The sequence below is a fragment of the Adiantum capillus-veneris genome, chromosome 14 (assembly GCF_014529385.1).
Source record: "Adiantum capillus-veneris isolate H3 chromosome 14, ASM1452938v2, whole genome shotgun sequence".
Taxonomy (NCBI): Eukaryota; Viridiplantae; Streptophyta; class Polypodiopsida; order Polypodiales; family Pteridaceae; genus Adiantum; species Adiantum capillus-veneris.
This window is the reverse complement of record NC_140944.1, coordinates 142,141,730-142,161,344: the sequence shown is the minus strand read 5'-3', so window position 1 is coordinate 142,161,344 and position 19,615 is coordinate 142,141,730. Positions and strand designations below refer to the sequence as shown.

Here is a 19,615-nt window from a genome sequence, read left to right as displayed (position 1 = left end):
ATGAGCAATGTCTTCAGTTCAACAAAGGGTTGCTCTCTATCCATATTCAAGCGAGCATAAAAGTTGGAGTCATAGTGAGGAATGTAGCAACCAACCACAAACATGACTTTATCATTTGGTGGGCTGATTTTCAGCCATAAGTAGTGTTTATACTTATCTTCTTTGACAATGGAAACATCTTTCAAACCCTTTTTGGTCGTACATGCTACGCCTCCTTGGCCTCTTCGTTGCTTTGCATTTTTGGCCCACATCAAAGAATGCACATCGTATTTGTCAAATCCAAGAATTTGTTGCGCATCATACTCCCATGTTTCGACAAGAAGTATCACATCGGAGTCATTGGTAAGCTCATCAGTGCCAATTCCCGCATTCCATGGATACCCGTTACAATTCCAAAAGCTTATTCGCAAGCGTGAGTTGGTCTCATAGATCATGTGTCCCTATTTGTTGGGTGGACTTGCATCCTCCTTAAGTGGCTTTTCTTCTTGAGATGATACCTTAACCTTCTTGCTTCTTTCCTCATATGCTTTGCGACGTACATTTTGTTGCATAAGAGTGCGATCCTTATATACATTACAACCCGTTCCTTTGAGGTAGATCCAACCATTGTCAAGGATGATCTTTCTCTTTACCTCATCAGCCATGGTACATACAATAGGTCTTTCTCCCAAGCGAGGGACTCCTTGTTTTCCAACTCGATGTGCACCATAAGCCATGATTCTTGACATACCAAAGTGTGTAGCAAAAAACTCTTCAATAGCAACCGCAAGAGATTGGGGTGTTTCCATGCTTTCCTCCTTGATTCCACGAATGATGATGTTCTTGAGCGTTTTTGTCGTTCTTGCAATTCTTGAGTGTCCACATTCTCTACATTCTTTGCTTGGACAACGGCTTGCGTGATAGGAGATGTAGAAACCACATTATCCTTTACATATATCAGCCCATGATTTGGATGCATTTCTCATCTCACATATATCATGTCGTATTGTATCTATTGTTTCCTCTTTCAATACATGATCACTCTCAACTTTGCTCAAGCTCTCTTTCAATGCATTCATGTCAACAAGAGAGCGTTTACATTCTTGAACTTCATTCTGAAGATGCATCAAGCGTGTTGTTTGCATTTCAAGAACCTTCTTGAGGTGCTCATTCGCCACAACGAGAACTCTTAAAGTGCCATTCTCCATTGCAAGTGCGGGCAACTCTTTACCTTGCTTGTTGATGGTTTCTTGTAACGAGATCAAGTAAGCCATGATCATTGCTTCCGTTGTTGTAGACGATGTGGTTGGATTAGCATCCAAATTCCTTGGAGATTTTGCATCATTCTCCATGGCGAGCGTGGCTTTTCCACCCTTGCGAGTTTTGTCTGACATTGCCTTCAAGTCGGCAACAAAAACGAAAAGTTTTGACAGTTTTTTCAGTTCTGAGATGCTGTTACAGCAAAGCCTTCCATTACACAGAAAAATTCTGGAGAGAGAGAGAGAGAGAGAGAGAGAGAGAGAGAGAGAGAGAGAGATGCTGCTCAAGGATAGATGCGTACAACCGTGCCAATGTGTGTCCAGTAGAGAGAGAGAGAGAGAGAGAGAGAGAGAGCTGATATCTCATTGTAAAACTAAAAGTACTGTTGTAACTAAATCCCTCGCTAGAATAGGACAGAACCAGCTCCTCACCACTCTAGGCTGCAGGCTGGTGTAGGACATATAGCATCTTGTAGGAGTCATCCCCACTTAGCCCATTGTCTCCATTTGAGAGTGCCTCGAGATAGAGACAGCTCAATAGTTGTCATGCATTGTTCCCTTGATGGCGGGGGATGATGGCTTGAATCTGCTTGTGGTGATGAAGCTGTTGATGTGGCCCTTGTGGTCGTGGACATCTGAATCTGTGATTGGCAATGACCCTGTCCAATGTTATCCTCTGGTGCCGCATCTACGTCGTGCTAGACCGGTGGGTGGAAGAAGAGGCCTCTGGATTGGGGTGATACTAAAAAAGTCTGTGAGGGTCTGTGTTGGCGGTCTGGGGCCTGCTTCTCACCTCTCTCTCAAGAGAGTTTCTCTATTGCTTTTAAGCTCCAGTGGGAAGAGCCCAAGACGCTTCTATTCCTCAAAGCTCATGGTCTGAAAAGACAGTGGAAATGGGAACAGAAAAATCTGGGAATGCCCATTCCTTCTTACTATTGTGTATATGAAACATGTAGGGGGCGCCACCATTCTGGTTGAAGTTGCTGGGTGGATGACATTATCATCCTTGTTTACTACCCTAGCAGGCTACTACTTTCAATTTTCTCACGAAGTCTCCACCTTCATTAGCTTGTAAACAGCTTAGCCGTCACTGGAAACTTGTTGGCCGTGAGAATGCGAAAGATATGTTAATAGTAAAAGGCCAGGTTTTAACTCAACAAGCTGATGTCCCCAAAGAGTTGGTCTAATGGTAAAAGGCTTTGGCCTCTCAACCTACGGGTTGTGGGTTCAAATCTCCCGTTGGGTCCCCTCTAGACGAGGAGGAGGTTCCTAGCTGGTTTCTACGAGTTCTCTCCACCGTTCCCAGCACTTGGCCATGGTGATGCCTACGCGTGGCTCTTGTCCGATGGTACCCGGCCGACCATGTTTTATGGCTAGTATTTGGAAGGGATAAGCACCTCCCCCTGTGGGCCCTCTGGTGTGTTGTGAAAAAAAACTCAACAAGCTGATTGGCACAGTCCAGTACTATGACAGTTTGCTTTACTTCCATTGTTTTCATTGATATGAAGCATGACTGGATGCGAGTTTTTCAATTTGAGATCTGATCCAACAAAGTATTTAAATTAGATGCAAGTATAATTGATCAGTTAAGCATAATGATTCTTAGAATCGTTTATCTAGAGGAGGGAGACAAAACAGGTAATGAAAGCAATTGCCTATCTTTGAAAAGGTAACAAGGGAGAGTGTATTCAATGTGGCCAACCGTTACGCATTTGGAAGCAGATGGAGATAAAGGCTAGATATTTGGTTACATAAATATGTGGATAAAAAGCTTGGACAGCTATCTAACATGCAAGCTTAAGTGCGCAGTGCCTGTAGAACTGTCTATCTTGTCATCTGTCTGCTAACGTCCTTATCAACACCACCAAGCTTACAGGAAGGGCTAACGTTAGAAGCCACATCAATGTCACAAAAAGAGAGAGCTTGAAGGCATATGATTTTTACCAAAGAATGTGCCGGAGCTGATGTAAAATTAGGCTTTTTACATTTGCGAAAGACGCAAATCACATCAAAGCCTTGTTTTTTCCGAATTTTCTCAATTACTGTACAATAAAAGCATGCAGCTTGTATTGAAAGGCCCTTAGCTTGGTGCATGATCTACTGAACTCTTGGGAGCAGTTTTGATAATGTTGCTAAAGCAATACTTTATGTGGTTTAAAATTTTAACAATATTTTCTGTATTCGCTTCAGAGTTTTGAAAATGATGGGGACTGTTGTAAGTCATAGCTCTGAGAACCGCATGACAGCATCAGCCGTGGCAGCTTGCATGGCTCCTTTACTTCTTCGGCCCCTTTTGGCTGGTGAGTGTGGCCTTGAAGATGATTCAGACGTAAGTGGGGACAATGCTTCTCAGCTTCTTGCAGCAGCAGCAGCAGCCAACAGTGCTCAAGCGATTATTACAATTTTGCTCGAAGAACATGACAGAATTTTTGAGGTACGTTTTACTGATTTCTCTCTTTTTGAACACCTTCCTGTGCCCATTCTACATGTTCAGAAAGATATAAACAAAGCCTTTAGAAATCTTTTGTATATGAGCTGGTTTTCCTGGTTGTTTTGTATTGCCAATTGGTGTGATGAGGTTATCAATTTTTGCCGACAAAAGGTGATCTTGTTCTTCTCTCTGTAAAAGCTGGTTTTCTTGGCTTCCCTGCATTAATGCCAATACCAATCACAACACCATGGTGATTAGGTTTCACTGTTTTGATGTGAAAGTGGCTATTCATGGACTAAACGATTTAAAACAGAAGTGTGTAGGATGCATCGGTCAATGTATGTTTATATTTTTTGACAAGCTTGATTATATAAATAGTGCTTCCTTCTATGGGAGCCCTATATAATTTGATGTTCTTTTTTTTTTTTAATAACTAACTCTGCCACTCAAGGACGTGAAAAGGAATGGAATGGAGATATGAGTGCAATTAGGACTACATCCACTGTTTGGCCTCTAGTCAATACTATTATGTCAGAGTTATTGTCTGTAGATTACTACCAGGAGTTGCACTTGCTTTACTCGGATTTGTCCATGTTTATTTGAGAGTTGTCTCTTGTGTGAAAAGGCTGTAAGGGGTAGGAAGTAGGTCCTTTTTAAAGTGTAGAAAAAAATGCAATGTATTGTTACTATCGCTTGCTCTAGAGATTTCAATCTGGAGTTTGTAGAAACTAGATGAAGATATTGTCACACAGAGCAGTATTGATACACTAAGTAACAGCAAATCATGAATAAATCAATTCTAGATATGTAATTGATGATTTTATGGAAGTAGTACAAAACAAAGAAAAAATACTTAACAACTCAAAAATATACAAGGGTTTCTTACACGTGTCCATACATTTGAAGCGGTACGATGAACAGAACAGTTATGACAGCCATAGACTATCGTTGTCTTTCAGGTCAATATGGAATCAAAGCAGCCATGTTTTGATATGTATCCACAAGTAGATGATAGCGGTAGCGAGGGACTGTCTGAGGATGAGGCTCCCCAGGTGCATGATGAAGGTTATCAGGATGCCCCCAATGAGCTTGATATAGATGTTGATGAGGATGCTGATCGCCTTGTCAGTGGGCAATTTAGTGAAAGCAGTGGCAATGAGGAAAGCGATGTTTATGATCTAAAGGTGTGGTTCTAATCCCAAGCTTCTGTAAAGTGATGAATTAAAGAACTAGCGTGTCACGGCTGCAATCATCTGTGCTCTTCGTTTTTCCTGCTGTATTATTGATACAGGTCTTTGAAGGGGCCGATTCAGAAGTAGATTCACCCAGTGTACCAGTCAGCTCTTTAGCAACTCCCACTGTGAAAGGTTGGTCACAGACAGTACCGTTGGGAAGTGAGGAGCGATCTAGAGGATCAGAGAGTGATGAATTTAGTGCACTTCCTTTACCTCCAACTACACCTTGGGGGGATGCAGAGTCCCCTGTAGCAAGTCCTAGATCAAAAATTCCGAAAGGGAATGCAGGAGCCGCTGACAGTACTCCCGCGAAGGCTCCAAGATCTGCTCCCAGTAGCAAGCGCTCATCTGTATGGGGTCTTTCTTCGGTATAGACTCACAAAGCTTTCAGATTTTGACATGTTTGTAAATTTGATTGCCTTTTGACTGTGTTGTGCATGCATGCACAACACAACATAAATGCTCCTTCAAAGTTAAGAGTTCGTGGGTCAGTACAGTGTCTTTCAATAGTGCAAGGCAAAAAATTATAGTGGAATTTTGTGCGAATGGTGCATAACTTTTTCTTTTGCAGATTGGAAAACGAAATTTGTCAGCATCGGCAGAAGCCACAGACTCATCCGGGGATGAAGAGTAAGCCATTTCTTGTGTTCATTGAAACTATCATCTGTAGAGAGGACTTGTTTGTCTAATCTGTAACTGATCAACTCTATATGGATGATCGTTTGTGAAAAGAGTACATATTCAATTTGTTTTTGGCTTGAGGATGTGTGGATGAGAGCATGGAGAAACTTCTTCTTTATGCATCTTGTTAGTATATTGAAGGAGAGCTAAACATGAGAGCTCAACAAATTCAATGTACTGGTTATTTGTATATTGAAGGAGAGCTAATTATGAGAGCTCAACAAATTCAATGTACTGGTTATTTGCTTGATTGTAAAGGTTTTTTAAAATTCCACTAGAGACGTAGCTCACTGTAGAGGGCTCAAACATAGCCATCAGTATTAGGTACTGTGTGAGGATTCAAATGTAGCTATTAGTTTAGGTGTTCATATGTGACCACTGTGTGAACTTAGCTGAGTTCTTGAACAACTTTATTGTGAATTCTTGCATGTTTGTGTTGTATGGCAACTAATGTGCCAAGATTCTTGTTAGCTGGGTCTCAAGTCTCGTATGGTTCCTTGTTTCTTCTTTTTCGTTTTAATTGAATATTAGTGGTGGCCACCTAAAAAACAACAGCACTTGCAGAATGGCGATACAGAGACTGGAGGCAACAAGACAAGAACTTTGCAACAAAATTGCCAAGGAGGTTTAAGATGTTTTTGCAAAATGTTTCAAGCACTTTACCAAGGGCTTGTATATGCGTTCCATGTTAAAGTTGTTTCATAACTTTTTCAACAGGCAAAGGGGAACGCAGAACTTCAAGCAAGCCTTGAGAGGAGGAAACAAGCACTTCATGAACGGCGTCTTGCACTTGAGCAGGATGTGAGTTTGACAATTCTTTAGTTTTTGTTACACCCTGTTTTTTGCAAAAGATGTTCACTGAAAGAGGGTTGGTTACAGATAATTAGACATGTTGTCACATTGAAGATCAGGTTGTAGTTATCTGTACCTTAACATGAATCATGATTCGAAACAATGGATTCTTTCCAGAGTGGTGTGCCTAAGCTGCCCAAGCGTAGTCCCTGCAAATTTTTCAATTATTTACTGCATTGCCAACAACACTGACACTGACCTGGAGCATGAAAAAAGTGAATCAAAAGATTTCTTTTCACTTTGATCAGACCCTTCATACTCCAAAGGCCTGTTCAAAATTTCTGAACTGAACTGTCAATCTTTATACAGCATAAATAGGGCTATAACTTTTTGGATGTGTCTAGGCCTTTCTTAAACCTTGCTGAAGGAAGGTAAATAAGATGAGTCAGGAGATATAAAAGTCGGGGAAGGAGAGGATCGAGTTTTTGAAACTCCTGTCTTTTTCTTCTTAGGCATTGCTAAGCTACCCAGCTGCTTGGGTGAGGGGTATGAAAGGGCTTGATGAGCAGTGGCCAGTATTTCTCGTGGTGAATGTGTTATGCATGAAATGGACTCATATATTTAACTTACTCTTATGGTCGTGTGTAGGTTGGCTAATATTTCATGTGGTGAATTGTGTCATGTCATGAAAAGTGACTCCCATATCTAACCTACCCTTGTGATTGTGTGAAGGTTATGAGGTTGCAGGAACAGCTACAAACAGAGAGAGATTTGCGGGCTGCTTTGGAGCTTGGCCTTGGAATGCACTCTGCACAATTGCCAATGCCTGGTAGCTTTGATAGCAAGGTTTGCTTCAGCTCTTCAACATTGAAAGACCGGTTCTGCCCTTAAATATACTAACTTAACCTTGGACCTTGGTTTCTGTCATGGATGCATTGCAAGCTTGATTAATCTTGCCACAAATTGAATTTTGGCCTACTTCAGATATTAGGTTCATCGAATTAACAATATTTTTTCTTGATAGATTAGACAAGGGCTGAACTGGAGGAAATAGCAGTTGTAGAGGCTGATGTGGCAAGGTTAAAACAAAAGGTGACAGAGCTTCATTCACAGTTAAGCCAGCAGCGCCAGCAGCAAGGTGGTTCCCTTGCGGAGACCAATGACAGATACCAGCGAGTGAAAAAACTTCAAGCTCAACAGTAGGGCCAAGGGTTTTTTAACTATGCTTGTGTGTGATCCTTTCTGGCAATTATGTGTTGTTTGATGTTTAGCTTGGCCAAAGCAAGTTATTAGGGAAACTAAAGCAAATCTTGATTGAACCAGCAGGGGTGGTTTATCAACAAAACCTCATTGCATTTTCTGATAATGCTCATGAATGGTCTTAGTTTTATCAGCTCTTCCTCCTTGAACTTACAGCAAGTTTGGTGTCAATTGTGCAGAAAGGTTCTACAACAAGAATTAGAACGAACTTTGGCACTTTGTCAGAACGAAAAGCAGAAGAACAATGAGGTTTGAATCTGGGCAACTTTTATATCTGTATTTTTGGGCTTAATGTTCTTTTTCTTCTGTTTTTCATTGAACAACATAATGGTTAGGGCTCTGGCCAACCTCAAAGCTTCATGAACTGGCTTGCAGATAGAGGGCGGCCGCAGTGGAGCAGGGCAGGGATCAACGTTAGAGCAAGTTATACTTCACCATCGCAATGCTTTGGCAGAGGCGAAGGTTACACACCTCCAAAAAGCTAGTATTTAGTTACAAATTTCTATAATTTTGAATGAGGAAGCAGTTCTCTTTTTAAATATAGTATCTGAAATGGTACAACACCCTGCTAATCCTCTTCTCAAGAGTAGTAGCAGTTGGTCTGCAATCTCATTTGGCTATAAAAGCCTCTAAAACTAATTTAAAAAGTCTTTTAGTAACAAATTTTGTTAGCCCTGACAGAAATGCTAATCTTGGGTGGTCTAGGAAACTTTGAAAGTGGAAAGAGCACGTGGGATGGAGCTTCGGCGGCGTGCTCTGCAGCAGGATTCGGTATCTATAAATGATTGGAGGCAGCTACAGCCACCTGCTGGGCCATCTTCTAGTGGCAGGCAGTTTGCTTGGAGGCATGGAATGGATGGAAGTTCTGCAGATCCAAGGCAGTTTGAATCTCTTGCAAGTGAGGGCCCTCCGGCTGATTTGGTAAGAGCATGTGGGTGTGTTTTTTTTTTTGGATGTGCGGGGGGGGGGGGGGGGGGGGGGGGGGGGGGGGGGGGGGGAATGTACGAGTACACTCCTTAGCCACAACTAGGCTCTGATACCATGTGAAGAAATAGACTAGAGAGCTTGATGCGCACAGACACTAAGTGCGGGTGTGTGCACGCGTGGGTGCAGGTGTAGGTGTGCGCGCATACGTGGTGCTTGGGGGTGTGCGTGCACGCTTTTTGTGTGTGTGTGTGTGTGTGTGTGTGTGTGTGTGCGCACGCGCTTTTTTTTTTTTGGGGGGGGGGGGGGGGATGCGGGTTGGGGGTGTGTCTAAACCTGAAGACCTATCAGTTGAGATTTTTCTTTGTATCAGGTTGGAAATGGCTCAATGTTTCAGCGTCCCCAAGTGCCATCATATGCTCTTGTAGAATTGAGCTCAAGACTCGATTTTTTCAAAGAGAGACGCTCTCAGTTAATGGAGCAGCTCCACAACCTTGACCTGAAATTTACTTCCTCCCCTTCTTCAGTTAACAGCCAGGATGGCACCTATTCCTCACCACAATGGACGAGGCAACACTAATTTTACAATTTTGTCTTGATATCCTTGCTGTGACCTGGTGTTAGCTTGGCAAAGATGTGTCTTGTCGCCATTCTTCAATGGTACACTTGTAAAGCTGTATATTAGAAATCAGAATGTACCCCCTTAGGGTCACTATAAGAGTCCCTCTTCTTTCTTATAACTTAAATTGACAAAAATGCATTGATTGATTGTTATTTTTTTTTCTCTCCCCAATAAAGCTGGTCTTTCCAGTATCCTTTCAGGATGACTAATGAAATGGGGCCTATGATTATGTAGTTTATGACATAGTCACCTTAGCTCTTTTTAGCACAGCTATGGAGCCTTTATATTCTCCATGCCATTTTTGGTAGAATTGGGAGGCCTCCGAGTTCAATCAACTGTGCATGCCAATTATGTTGCGTGCGAATTTTAAGAAGTTGATGGTTGGCAAGGTGAACGTCAAGTGCCTAAAGCAAATTTGGTCTTTACAGAAGCAACGAGGATTTTATAAGCTATTGATAACCATTGCCCCTCCAAAGTTTTCATCAGAGGTTTGAACTCGTTCTTTGAGTGCCTCTTAACATCATCTTCTACAATTTATGAAGCCTGGATACTAAAGGTTAGGTTTGAGCTCCAAGCTAGGAGCAAAGAACAGAGATAAAATAATGTTGGTTTGTCAAGAAATAGAAGCCTAAGGTGGTTAAAGGCATACCAACTAGGATGATCAAACCATATGATGTTGGAGATCCAAGATGCAACAGTTCTCAAGGAACCTACATGAACATTTGAGATATTACTTGTAAACATCCCAAAGGGAATCAAAATCAACATTGTATTATGCAATAGCTTTTTTGTACACAACAAGGCTTGTTAAGCCTTTTATGCATAAATTTAGTTTAATTTACTTTTAAGTGATGCAAGGTCCAAAAATCTCATGTTAAAAGGGTGCTTTCGTAAGTTCTCCTTTTTCCAAGAATTGGACACCTTTCAATACTTTAAATATGCAATCCTTCAGGGTGTTTGGTGGGGGAATTATCAAGTTTCCATTAGAATTGGACCAAGAATCCCTTAGTGACATATTTATGTTCATTTTATCTAGTTTGTGAAAAGGAAAGGAAAAAGTCTTTTAAACTTTGACACTGAGTGATCTCACTTATAGATCAAAGGCTATGATGCAATTCCTTGACCGCTTTCAAGATGGCTGGCGTTTTATTTAAAAATAATGTTTCTTCGCTCGAGCTAGAATTGTTGAATGGTGGAAAAAAGAAAGGTTAAGTTTAAACACTGATTTAGAAAATTAGTAATTGAGGAGAAAATTGTCCATTCTTCATTATGACTGATAATAGACAATTCATCTTATAAAGAAACTATAGACTTGTCTCACTTGGTAGAACTTCTGCTAACATTTGTATCCTAATAAGAACGATAAATATGAACTTCTAATTGAAAACTTTAGGTTGCTTGATACACCTAGAACTGGTAGACTAAGTTTTGAGAAAGTTCAATGGGGATGTCCTTGGAGAGATTTGAAAATATAAATGTTAGTCTTAAGTACAAGACAAAACCACCCGAGGTCGTATGTAGATGAAGTCTAGCTTCAATAGAATCCCAAGAGTACATTGTATATGCAAGATTCTAGTTTCGTGCTTCTATAATCATATCTTTTTTTTGAGCTTTTTTGTCATCATTTTGGTTGGTGCAAATGTCTTGCAATGTTCCTGTCTCACGTTTATCACGTTGCAACTCTTATTGAGGCTCTAGACTAATCTTTGGCTCATTACAAAATCTATCGAGCACCAAATCACATAGTCAACATAGCACACAACTCAACTATGCAACACTACAATGAATTTGAATGCAATCGTGGACAACATCGCAAGAGAATTCCACATAACACAAAAAACATTACAAACTATTCAAATTCTTTCACACAATTGGTATAGCTACCCTACACAAATGTTCTATAATATATACTTTTTGGTTTAAGTTACACAAATCAAGGTGGACAATGTGAAGTTGGCCAAGTATGAAGGCAACATCCATGAGAGTTAGTGTAGGCTCGTGAATCACCATATGCTCCTTAGGCTACAGTCCCAAAATGTGTGCACACACATAATGCATGTGTTTACAAGCAATAAAAGACTCACGTGCCATTTCTCTTTTTTGAAAGTCGAGATGTGTAACTTGGCTCTCCTTTGATGTGAACATCATATTTGTGAGTGAGTATACAAAAAGTGACATGTTGCTTAGGAGACTTAGTAACCTCCTCAGCGAAGGTTGCAACCATGTCATCGTTCGCTTCCCACGTTCTTTGTCTATCTTTTGAAATGCAATTCTTCCACTCCTATTGCTTGCTACTAGAACTACCTTTTAATGACTGCTGAGGTGCTAATGGGTATTGCTGGAGATGCTTGATATTGCAACAATGACGACAATGACAAGTTTGTGGGCTGATTTGCTATTGTCGGAGACGTGACGACTGAAAGCTAAAAATGTTGATTTGATCCAAATTTGAAAACGTTGACCTGATTTGAAATGTTGAATCAGAAACGTTGGTCAATCAATGCTGGGTTGAAAACGGTAGATGGCTACTGGGTAGTGTTGAGCAGAGGTGCTTCAAATACTACTTCTACCTCTTTTGCCTTCTCTAGTGTCCAAGGGGTTCCTTTTATAGATCTTGTAGCCATTTGCCCTGCCTACTTTAAGATGTCATGTTAAAATCACTTACTAATAAGTGACTTAAGTGATTGCTTATATGCCTATATGCTTAAGTGACTTAACTGTCCGAGTGAGGATACACAACTATGATCGGCATGGACATGCACATCTTGCTAGAGGCTCACAAGGGTGCCAAGCTAGGTCTTAAGCTAAGACTGATGCTAGAGATTGTAGCAGAAGCGTGTCCATGTGGTGCAAGTGTAGTGCACACGTGACATCTCCCCTGGTAAAGGTGAGACACAAATGCCGAACTTCTACCTTTGGATGCTTTTTGGACTTTTGATGCTTCAGGATGCATAAGCCAATGAAAACTCCTCCAAACTTGTGAATACTGTCGATGTAGGTATTGTTGCAATGTAAACACCGATCTTACAAGTTGCTAAGTAGCCTTATTACTGTCGCATAATACCAGCCACTCTACCTTGCGAGAAAGTACGACCACTCGAATAGTCTTGTCGTGAAAACATTGCGGGTGAAGATAAAAGGTAGGGGAGCTATGAGGTATTTCCAATAGATTCTTGTCGACGAAAGTGGATGCACGCTACATGCGAATGCGAATACAGAAGAGGGTTGGGGATCCTTGCATCAACTCCTTCACTATCCACATACGAAGCAAGTAGATCTTGTTACACAAGATCCGGATCCTCGTGTATTCGATGTCGATCTTTCTTCAAAAACATAGCCATAAATACGGGAGCGCGCCCAATGCGCAATGGACTAAGGGTGGGAGTGGCTATTAAGTCAACGATTGGGACACAAATTCTTTGAGGGAAAAAAATTGGGAGAGGTTCTTTAGGTTCTTGGTGGTTCTTTCGAAGCATGCACAAAGCTCTGATACTAATGTCAGGTGCGGTGCACACAGAGCTCTAATACCATTGTCAGGTGCAACAGAAGTGTTGAAGGGTGCTCAAATCTAGTACTTCGCAGAAACACAAGGCTACTTTACTTCACTTGAAAGAGCAACTAAACTTGAAGACAACGAGAGAGAGAGAGAGAGAGAGAGAGAGAGAGAGACGACACCGCAAGTCAAGTCCGAACCACCCTTAAGGGTCCGCTTGCTCTATTGTCAGAGCAAGTATTTGCTTTATTACTTGCACAATCCTGATACAAGGATACTAAATGTTGAGATGCTAATGGTTACTTGATGCAACTGATACTAGGTACAAACAAGGTATTGTGGTATTGTGAGACTAAGGACAGGTTACTACAAGTACTTGGTGCTTGATACTACGGATACTGTAGCGTATTGGGGGTGCTTGATACTGTAGGTACTTGGGTGCTAAGGACATGGAGGTCATGATGATCCCTATGCTAAGCTACGCAAGAGCCAAGCCCAAACACCAAGAGTGAGGATATTGGGTTACTGTGGACGACGACAATGACAATGAAGGATACATGTACTACAATACTGTTGAGGTGCTAATGGATACTGTTGGAGATGCTTGGTACTACAACAATGATGACAACAACGAGGTTGTGGACTAAAAGCTGAAAATGTTGATTTGATCTTAATCAAAAAATCTGAGCTAAATCTGAAAAAGTTGAGATTTGATCTGAAATGCTAGCGATCCTGGGCTAAAAACGCTAGATAGCTATTGGGTACTATTGAGAAGAGGTGTTACAAATACTTCTACTACTTCCTCTTTTGCTTTCTCTAGTATTCAAGGGGTTCCTTTTATAGGTCTTTAAGCCATTTTCTCTACCTACTTTAATAAATGTCGTGTCAAAGTCACTTATTTAATAAATAACTTAAGTGACTGTTCATATGCCTATATGCTTAAGTGACTTAACTGTGCATTTGAGGGTACACAACAATGACCGGCCTGGACATGCATGTCTTGCTAAAGACTCACAAGTGTGCCACGCTAAGTCTTAAGCTAAGACTGACATTAGACTGTAGCATAAGCTTTATGCACGTGGCGCAAATGTAGTGTGCACGTGACATTTGCTTAGGGAGGTACTTATGACCCCCAAGAGTAGTATACAAGCTCCCTCAATCCCTATTGTATTATCATCAATTCATTACCAAGGTTGGTTGGTTCAAAACTCTCTCTCTCTCTCTCTCTCTCCTTGGTTCATCACTTCCACATCGTCAACTTTGACATGGTATTAGAGCCTTGGATAAAGGCAAGCACGTTGTGACGATAAGAAGCTTGTCGATGCTTTGCTCCTTGCTTGCCACATTTTTGGGCGACGCGTATTGTTGTAGCATCTTAAAATGCTCTTTGCAACGACCCCCTTCCCACAATGCGTTTTGATGTGTTGCCTCACTCTCAAGCTCTTCCTCATTATCGAGGGCGTTTTAAAACACTCTCCCCCTTCTTCTCTTGCAACTTATTAGTACTTACTACCATCATTTTAAAACACTGTTGTGGCTATGCCGTGGGAGGTGAAGCAAAGAGGCACCAAAGAAAGTTTCATTTATGATCAGCTTTGGGAAGTGCGAAAGGAACTTGCAAGGGTAACAAATTTTTTTATTGGAGACATTTTTTTGGCAGCTTGTGAATTTTGTGGCTTTTTTTGAAGTATGAAAGAAGACAAATTATCCCCAAATCTTGTACCTACAACAAGGAACCCCTCTTGCTCAAGTACCAACGACCAACACTGACTATCAACATCAACTATGAAAAGTGGATCGACCAATATCCAATCAAAGCCCTATGGACATACAAAATTCTCAAGGAAGCCATCAAATTTTTTTGGCTCGAAATTATGAAACCAAAAGCAAATGCATGAGGTCGCTATAGGAAAAAGGCAAAGGGAAGTTTGACTAGGACAACACCAATGCTCAGCTAGCTACTTCGATCAGTTGTTTGTTTGACTCACGAATGCAAAGCCCAAAGAGAAAAGCACAAACTCACAGAAGAACAAAATCAAAAGCAAGTTGGATAGAGATAACAATGATAAAGATTTGACAAAGATCGGCATGACACAAATGGTGGCGATGTTACATTTGTAGTCAAAAGATAACGATGATAAGATTTGACATAGGCATGACACAAATGGTGGTGATGCCACTAACTTCAACCAAGGAGAGATTTGTGAGTGACAAAGAGAGACAAATACCGCTCCCTACAAATAATTTGGGACAATGTGTTGCAATTGAATTATAATGTTTAAACCCATGGGTCAAAGTTCAATACACATGAGTCTAGCAAGGAACCAATGCAATGAATCTAGAACACTAGAGATGTGTATACCAATCCATTGTTGTTGGTTGAAATATGGACAAGATATGTTTCTAAGTTCATTAGCTAGACAGATTTAGACATGCTATGTTCGCAGTTCAATTTACAATGAGAATTGCTACTCAAGATGACATTCTTCTACAGTGACACATTGATAATAGTAAATTTGACATGTATCCAACATGACAACTATTGTTGGAGTATTCATGGTAGCTTCTTCATCAAATTAGTCTCACTATTTATATATGTTGTAAACTAGAGAGAGGCTAGTGAAGATTATAACATCTCAAGTAAACAACCCAATGTGATCACAATATATGTTTCACGAAACTTAAGTCTTTATTTTACTAATTTGTCAAAGTTTTGGATAGGGCAATTTGCTTAGGTAGGTTACTTATGGCTCCCACCAAAGCTAGTATATAAGCTCCCTAAGCGTCCCATTGTATTATTATCAATTCATTGCCAAGATTGGTTGGTTCAATAGTCCCTTTTTCTCTCTCATGCTTCTCTCCATGGTTCATTTCTTCTACATCATCAACTTTGTTGCTTATCTATGCATGATAGCAACAACTCCATGGTGGGACTATTATAGGTTTGCCATCTCAAGTGGATTGCCCAATGTGATCCCATTATTTGAATTAGGTTTTAGGTATTTATTTACCTTTTTTTTGAACAAGACAATTTATTTAAGTTGGTATATAAGCAACCCTCGATCCCCATTTTATAGTTCATCAATTATTCATTGCCAAGGTTGATTAGGTTCAAGAGACTCTCGTGAATTCTCCTCTTGGTCTGAACGCTTCCACATTGTTGGCTTTGGCATGGTATCAAAGCTTTGTGCTTCATGACTTCGGTGGAGGCGTGACTCAATAAACAAAAGCCCATGACATTGTTGAGAAGAGCACTCGTTAGAGGAGCCAACAACACCAACCCTATTGCATTTTCAAACACTATTGCGTTTTTGTTTGTCCATTGTTACCTACCCATGACCCTTTCCCACTCCTGAAGTCTATGTTTTAAATGCTAGCACAAGCAACATAGCAAATAGCCTCTTGGCAATGCATTTTGAAACACAATAGACAATAACAATGATCCCACGACAATTTGGAATGCAAAAGGTAGAAGGAAAGTCTCCTGATAGCACGTTTTGAAACACTTGCAATGTTAGGGAGTGACATGGACAGAACTACATGGCCACGATAACAATATGGAGCTCAAATCTTGTGTTTTGATATGCTACTTTCAACAATCCTCGATGGCGATCAAAATTTAACAATAGGTATGGAAATCGACATGGCACACATGGTGGCAACCACAATGGCCACAAGACCAAATTTTTAGTTAGAGGACAATTACTAGAGAGAGGCTTGTGTGGTAGAGGGACAAAGAAGGCTTGATATAATTAATTTGGATCCTTGAGTTAGAATTCAAGTTATCATCGATGTATAGCCCATAGGTTGGAGTTCAAGGCACATATATCTAGTAGGAAACCAATCAACCATATCAAAAACACTATGGATGAATACATAATACCACCGATCCATTGTTGTTGGTCACTATGGACAAGTGTTTCATTCATTGTCAAAAAAGTTCTAAACGTGCTGTGCACACAATTCACAAATGTGGATACTTGGAAGTAGCTTGGTCTACAACTCAAAATTCCACAAGGAAAACGATACTTTCTTCCAAGGAACAAAGTTAAAAGTGGCAAGTCCAAGGTGTGTTCAATGGAAAAGATCCTCTACAAGAATGTCCAATGACAATTTTTTCATTTACTTAGTCTCACTATTTATATCCACTATGAGCTGAAGAGAGGGTGTTAGATTTTTAACATGTCAAGTGAACTGCTCAATATGATCCCAGCAACTTGAGTTCTAAATTTGTGCCCTCGTGGAGATTTATTGACCTAGTCAATTTTGGACAATTGTAAGAACAAGTAAATCCTCCTTCACCCATTACCTGTACAAAACGTAAATTTGTAAAAAACCACATCTATGGTAGATTGTATGTTAGGAGTTGCCCACTACTAAGATACGTAAAGATTATTATAACATATAAGTGCCCTATTGTGTACCACAATTCAACCCCAATCCAACTTTGCCAACAAGAAAGTCAGGCTTTTGCAATTGTTTTCACATGTTTTACAAAAGATTTACATTCGACAAAAGTCCCATGGCAATTATCAGAGATGAAACCCTGGCTCTTTCAATGTGTTAAAGATAAAAAGCCTTTATGATGTCCTCTATAGTCTATTTTGAAATATAAGCGCTCTGACCTCAAGGAGTTGTGCCTACCACCTTTGTAACCTTCATAAGGCACTAATTCAAACAAAAGGTATGCAGCATTGTATGGTTTCTAGAGTGGACTTGTGAAGTCTGCTTTCTCGAGCTAAAAAAAAAAGGATCCCCAATTGGCAAACTTGCCACCGTGATTTGTATACGATATCTAGCCTCAAGTATAGACTATGCCATCCTCGAAGACTGGCAACTGAGGTTGGGCGGGGCATATTATTAGGACCCAAAAACCTTGTATCCTGCAGTCTCTCTTACCTATTTTCTGATTAGAAGGAACGTTCTTCTAAGTAAGGATAGCGACCTTCGAGGTCAACCCTCAAACAAATAGCTTCATGTCCTCGACAGCAGATTCTACAACAGAGCAGCAGAACCGGATGCGCCTGGTAGGGATCGAACCTACGACCGCTGGCTTAGAAGGCCATCACTCTATCCATTGAGCTACAAGCGCGGGTGATTGTAACAAAGATGACAGCCAATTTAATATTAGATCGTACTCACAATGACCAATGGTCAACAGCAACACCAACACCAACACCAAGAACAGGAAACAGAGCCTCAGTGAAAGCTTACATTTTCACAGAAAGCGAGTGGCTTCCTCAAAAATACAACTATTCACCATCATAGGCTCCAAAGAAGAGCAAAACGCCGACACGCAGAGAGAGCGAGAGAGAGAGAAGCAACCAACCAATGGGTGTGCCTCAGAGGTAGTGACAATGTGAGCTTCATTTCATCAGCTTGCGATTCTCTGTTATTACGTGCATTCCTCAATCTCATCACTGGCACAGCTCCTCTCTACTTCTCCTCTCCTCTCCGCTCCTCTTCCTAGGGCTTGTAACTTCTTAAAGTAACTCCCCTCCTTCGCATGCTTTCACACTCTGCTTTGAGAGGCCGCCCTTTGCAAACCCTGCCCACGGCTCTCTTCAACGTCCACAATCGTGCCCATTTAATATCAAGGCTAGATAGCACAGACCTTGATAGTGGGTAGACCGAAGTGTTAGCATATGCCCCCCAACCTGGTCGCGAGTCCAATCTATATGAGGGTGCACTTTACACGTGTCGAGAATTGCGAAATGAAGGCTACAATCTAAAAATCCTCTGCGCACGATACAGAGGGAGAGAGAAAGACAGAGACAGAGGCCACCGAAGGCGGCCGGCCGTACTAGTATTACAAATGCCAAATGGCAAGTGGAAAAAATCTCTATGGATTTTACAGTTGGCCTACCTTCTACCATGCATAGAAATTTATTTATTTTTGCCATAAAGAGCGAGAGAGAATTTGTATCAAAAAGCGGACAAAATTACATTTTTCTGCTGTATACTAAGATAGCATCACCAACTTGCCAGTGGCTCTGTACAAAAAAGTGGATGCATACAAGAACTTACATAGATTCTTATATAAATCAGGATTACACTTTTCTTAAAGCTTCAGGGACTGCCACCCAAACTACTACCCCCTCGGGAAAGCCTAATGACTTCCTGCAAGTGGGTAATAAGTCTTATCCCATTTTCGAACTGTCTCTACAGCTTTGTATTCATCAAACATTCTCTGCAGATGCGAATAAGAGCCATCCATTAGAACCTCCTCTTGTTTGTTTATATTGGCGCTATTGTAGTAGCTCATGCAGTCCATTAGCACTTTGTAATTTGCTTGGTAGATTTTGCATTGTTCCAATTTGAGTTGATTAGCCTACTGAGAAGACAGTGATCGAGACTCCAATTAGCAACTGTTTCCAGCTGGGGGTGAACCTTAAACCACTAATAAGAGGGGCCAAAATATCTTTGTTAGCAGGACAATTAATGAAAAGGTGAGGTATGTCTTCTTCACTTTGGTTACATTGCTTACAATTCCATGCCCCCCTGTCTGCAACCCCCATTCTATGTCCTGTGCAAACACCTTTATGCATGATCAACCATAACAGAACAGAGTGTTTGGTAGGGGTATTCAAGCGCCACAGATTTTGAAACTTAAAGTTCCACTGCCTTCTATCCATAGATACGCGCCACTTTCTTGTAGAGCTGGGGGGCGATTTGGGGGATTAGAAAGAGCACCACCTCCTGACCAGTATAGTGCCTTAGGTGACGGGGTCTGGCTGTTTGGAGAGTGTCCACTCCATCTCTTCTGGGAACATGGCTATTCTTGAGTTGATAAGGGTCAGCTCCCAAGGTTGAAGGTGGAATCTGGAGAGTAGTTCCATGTTGGTCATCCACCTATGTTCTGTTCTATGCCAAACGTCCCTCCAGGTGATGATGCCCTTCCTGTGTAACCTTTTAGTTGTCCTTATTTGTCTCTGATTG

At 41.0% G+C, this 19,615-nt stretch overlaps 1 protein-coding gene and 1 non-coding gene across 3 annotated transcripts in view; one reads left to right on the top strand and one right to left on the bottom strand.

Annotated features, from left to right (window-relative positions):
* LOC147443267 (rho GTPase-activating protein 7-like) overlaps positions 1–9,374 on the top strand; it is a 92,929-nt gene extending 83,555 nt beyond the window's left edge. For both annotated transcript variants that reach the window (XM_086529176.1, XM_086529175.1), the window contains 12 exons: positions 3,429–3,672; positions 4,629–4,853; positions 4,961–5,272; positions 5,476–5,534; positions 6,150–6,210; positions 6,303–6,386; positions 7,110–7,223; positions 7,407–7,576; positions 7,817–7,886; positions 8,013–8,099; positions 8,343–8,558; positions 8,935–9,374. In XM_086529176.1, coding sequence (XP_086385302.1) covers positions 3,429–3,672; positions 4,629–4,853; positions 4,961–5,272; positions 5,476–5,534; positions 6,150–6,210; positions 6,303–6,386; positions 7,110–7,223; positions 7,407–7,576; positions 7,817–7,886; positions 8,013–8,099; positions 8,343–8,558; positions 8,935–9,141 — 1,849 coding nt within the window. In that variant the 3' untranslated portion in view covers positions 9,142–9,374. The remainder of the gene's footprint in view (positions 1–3,428; positions 3,673–4,628; positions 4,854–4,960; positions 5,273–5,475; positions 5,535–6,149; positions 6,211–6,302; positions 6,387–7,109; positions 7,224–7,406; positions 7,577–7,816; positions 7,887–8,012; positions 8,100–8,342; positions 8,559–8,934) is intronic.
* Positions 9,375–17,695: 8,321 nt separating this feature from the next.
* Positions 17,696–17,768, bottom strand: TRNAR-UCU (transfer RNA arginine (anticodon UCU)). Its single transcript has one exon. It is a non-coding gene; the product is annotated as a tRNA-Arg (tRNA).
* Positions 17,769–19,615: the final 1,847 nt, after the last annotated feature.